Here is a 2,729-nt window from a genome sequence, read left to right as displayed (position 1 = left end):
TCTCGGTCTCGACCTTAGCTGGTTTCGATCTCGATCGATCCCTGAATCACGAACTAGGCAATATTTATTCATGTAACGATCCAATATAACTTGGGATTGAACCTCGAACTACCACCCCGATCTCGATTAACCATACAAAATCAGGCAAGAATGAACCCGATTTTGACCGTATACAAAACTACAGAAAGAATGAACATGAGAAAAGGGAACAACTTAGTGGAGTACATATCATTCTCACAGCTTTCTTATTTGGTCATTTTCACTATTCTTATTTATATTACAGAGAGACCAAATGAAAAATGATCCCCTCAATTTCAATGTACTCAACATCGTCTTTGAAGTTATCAGGTTAGTCGACAACTATATTTTTCTTCGTTTCTAGACAACAACAACAAGCCCAGTAATTTCTCACAAGTGAGGTTTGAGCAGGGTAAGATGTACGCATTCTTACCCCTACCTTAGAAGGACAGAGAAGCTGTTTCCGATAGACCCTCGACTGGATAACAGATAATAAAAGTAATGGCAACAAGAAGGAATAACAACAAGATAAAAAATACTGAAGCCAAGAAAGCAGTTAAACTCTAGGTAGTAATAGCAATCTATGAATAAAAGGATATCATACAATTTTATTCCTCCACCCCGATTTATGTAGCAATGTTCGAATTTCGAGAGTCAAACGAGTTCTCTTTGACAATAATTTTTTTTCATATGCTTTTTAAATATTTTGAATTGTTAATAAGTGTGACTGATAGTATTTTTATGTAGTTTTCATATATATAAATTTTATATAAATTTTTTTTATAGATTCTATGTCCGATTTCATGATTAACATTAAAAAGTTTGACTCTAGAAATCGGAATTATGACACATAAATTGGGACGGAGGAGGTAATATGTTTCACAGCATCTTCTTTCATTAGAGGTATTATCTTTAATTTCATTTTCTTAACGGCGTTATGAGTCTTAAATGTATGCACTCTACAATTTGTGAAGATGATTACTCCTAACTTAATAAGTGAAAGACAATTTATTAACCCCATTAATACATATAGTATATTGGATCAAAAATTTGAAGCAATAGATTCTTGAACAAAAGAGAAAGAAGAAAAATATAAAAAATAAAATACTTTTTCATTCTAACTCTTGTATCTAATGATAATTTTGCAGTGCATATGGGACTGTTGGAATGTCAATGGGCTATAGCTGTGCAAGGCAAATAAAACCAGATGACCATTGCAAGGATGCAGCATATGGATTTGCTGGGAAATGGAGTAATATGGGAAAGTTCATTCTGATTATTGTCATGTTTTTCGGAAGGCTGAAGCAGTACAATAAAAGAGGTGGCAATGAGTACTTGATTGGAAATCGGTACTTGCAAGGGTTGGAAAGTATTATAACATCTAAATGATTACTTGCCCCTATAAGTAAAGCTAGTGTATATTAATTGTTGGTTCGGTGGTGAAGTTCTTGTGAGTTGTTATTTGCGTGTGTCAACGTTGATTCCAGAACCTGTCTATTTGTTCCATGACACTCACTAGTTTGAATAGATGTGCCTTTTATTTAATGGATTATAACTAAGCTGTCAGAGGAATGGTGGTTTTGATTAACAAAGACAGCATTTCTTTTAATTTTCTCTTTTTGTTTAATTATTTATTCTTTGTTTATTATGTTGAGAAATACTGTAAATAAAGAACAAGGTAAAGGGAAAAAGTTTAGAAACTTAACCATCCACAGAATACAGAATAACTATGTATGATTTTATAATAGTTATACATTAGCATCATTACTAAAACAGGAATTAGCGACATGTTAATAACTCATATAAAATTCACAACAGCATTAATATAAATAACCACTCTACCTAGATAAGGTAAGGGTAAGATTTGCGTACACTAGACCCCGCCTTGTAAGAATTCACTAGGTATGTTGTTGTTGAAAGAAGTATTATGATTGTAGATTAAGGCGAAAATTTCAGATCTGTGCTGAATCCCAGGTCAATTTAGAAATCTTTGGAGTAGGTCAAGTAAACTTTTTTCTGTGTTCCAAAGAAAAACAGAGAGAAATACTAGGCCCGAAAAGTGAAAGTTTCAAGAAATGAATGAATAAGAAACTGGCTTTCTTCATGGTAAAAGCTGAGGTAGGAAGGTGCAAATTGCAGAAGAAAAACGTATATAGCATTAGCTATTTTATATGGATTTCACAGTTCTTGCTTTTTATATACCACCTGTATATACTTTGCCTTCTTGTGGATTGTTCCTGGACCTTAGTCTTTCCTCCATAGTGCAATTATTAGGCCAGTGCGTAACATTATCAATAGAAGAGGCCATCTTAGATATGGTCGTTCTTATGTTCCAAATTCCCTAGTATTCCATCTTGGATAGCTGGAATTTCCTCTGTGTGCCATAAGTGCATGCGTTTCGTTTCCAAAATTTTCAGCATATAAATAAGGGGGCAACCTATATATCAACTTTACAAGCTGTTGCAAGGTTTCATATCTCACCACTTCTTAAAGACTCCAAGTACTGGTGCATTATTGTGCTTTATTCCCAATGGATTACCAATTGCGTTCCATATAAATTTAGCCATTTAACTTCCCAAAAAGACATATTGTATAGTTTCACTCTGTGGATGCCTGCAGCAAGAACATCTTGAAACAATGTTAGTGCCAAACCTATCCATAGTATCTTCAAAAGGTAATCTTTTTTGCAAAAGCTTCCAGTTTATGAAAGA

The 2,729-nt window shown here is 33.7% G+C and overlaps 1 protein-coding gene across 1 annotated transcript; it reads left to right on the top strand.

Annotated features, from left to right (window-relative positions):
* The first annotated feature begins 218 nt into the window (after positions 1–218).
* LOC104101395 (cation transporter HKT1;3-like) lies at positions 219–1,964 on the top strand. The gene is made up of 2 exons (XM_070185909.1): positions 219–348; positions 1,167–1,964. Exons 1-2 carry the CDS (start codon positions 293–295, stop codon positions 1,405–1,407), a joined length of 297 nt encoding a protein of 98 aa, XP_070042010.1. The 5' UTR covers positions 219–292; the 3' UTR covers positions 1,408–1,964.
* Positions 1,965–2,729: the final 765 nt, after the last annotated feature.

This window comes from Nicotiana tomentosiformis, chromosome 9, assembly GCF_000390325.3.
Source record: "Nicotiana tomentosiformis chromosome 9, ASM39032v3, whole genome shotgun sequence".
NCBI lineage: Eukaryota > Viridiplantae > Streptophyta > Magnoliopsida > Solanales > Solanaceae > Nicotiana > Nicotiana tomentosiformis.
The sequence above is the reverse complement of the archived record's forward strand: the minus strand, read 5'-3'. Positions and strand labels throughout refer to the sequence as shown.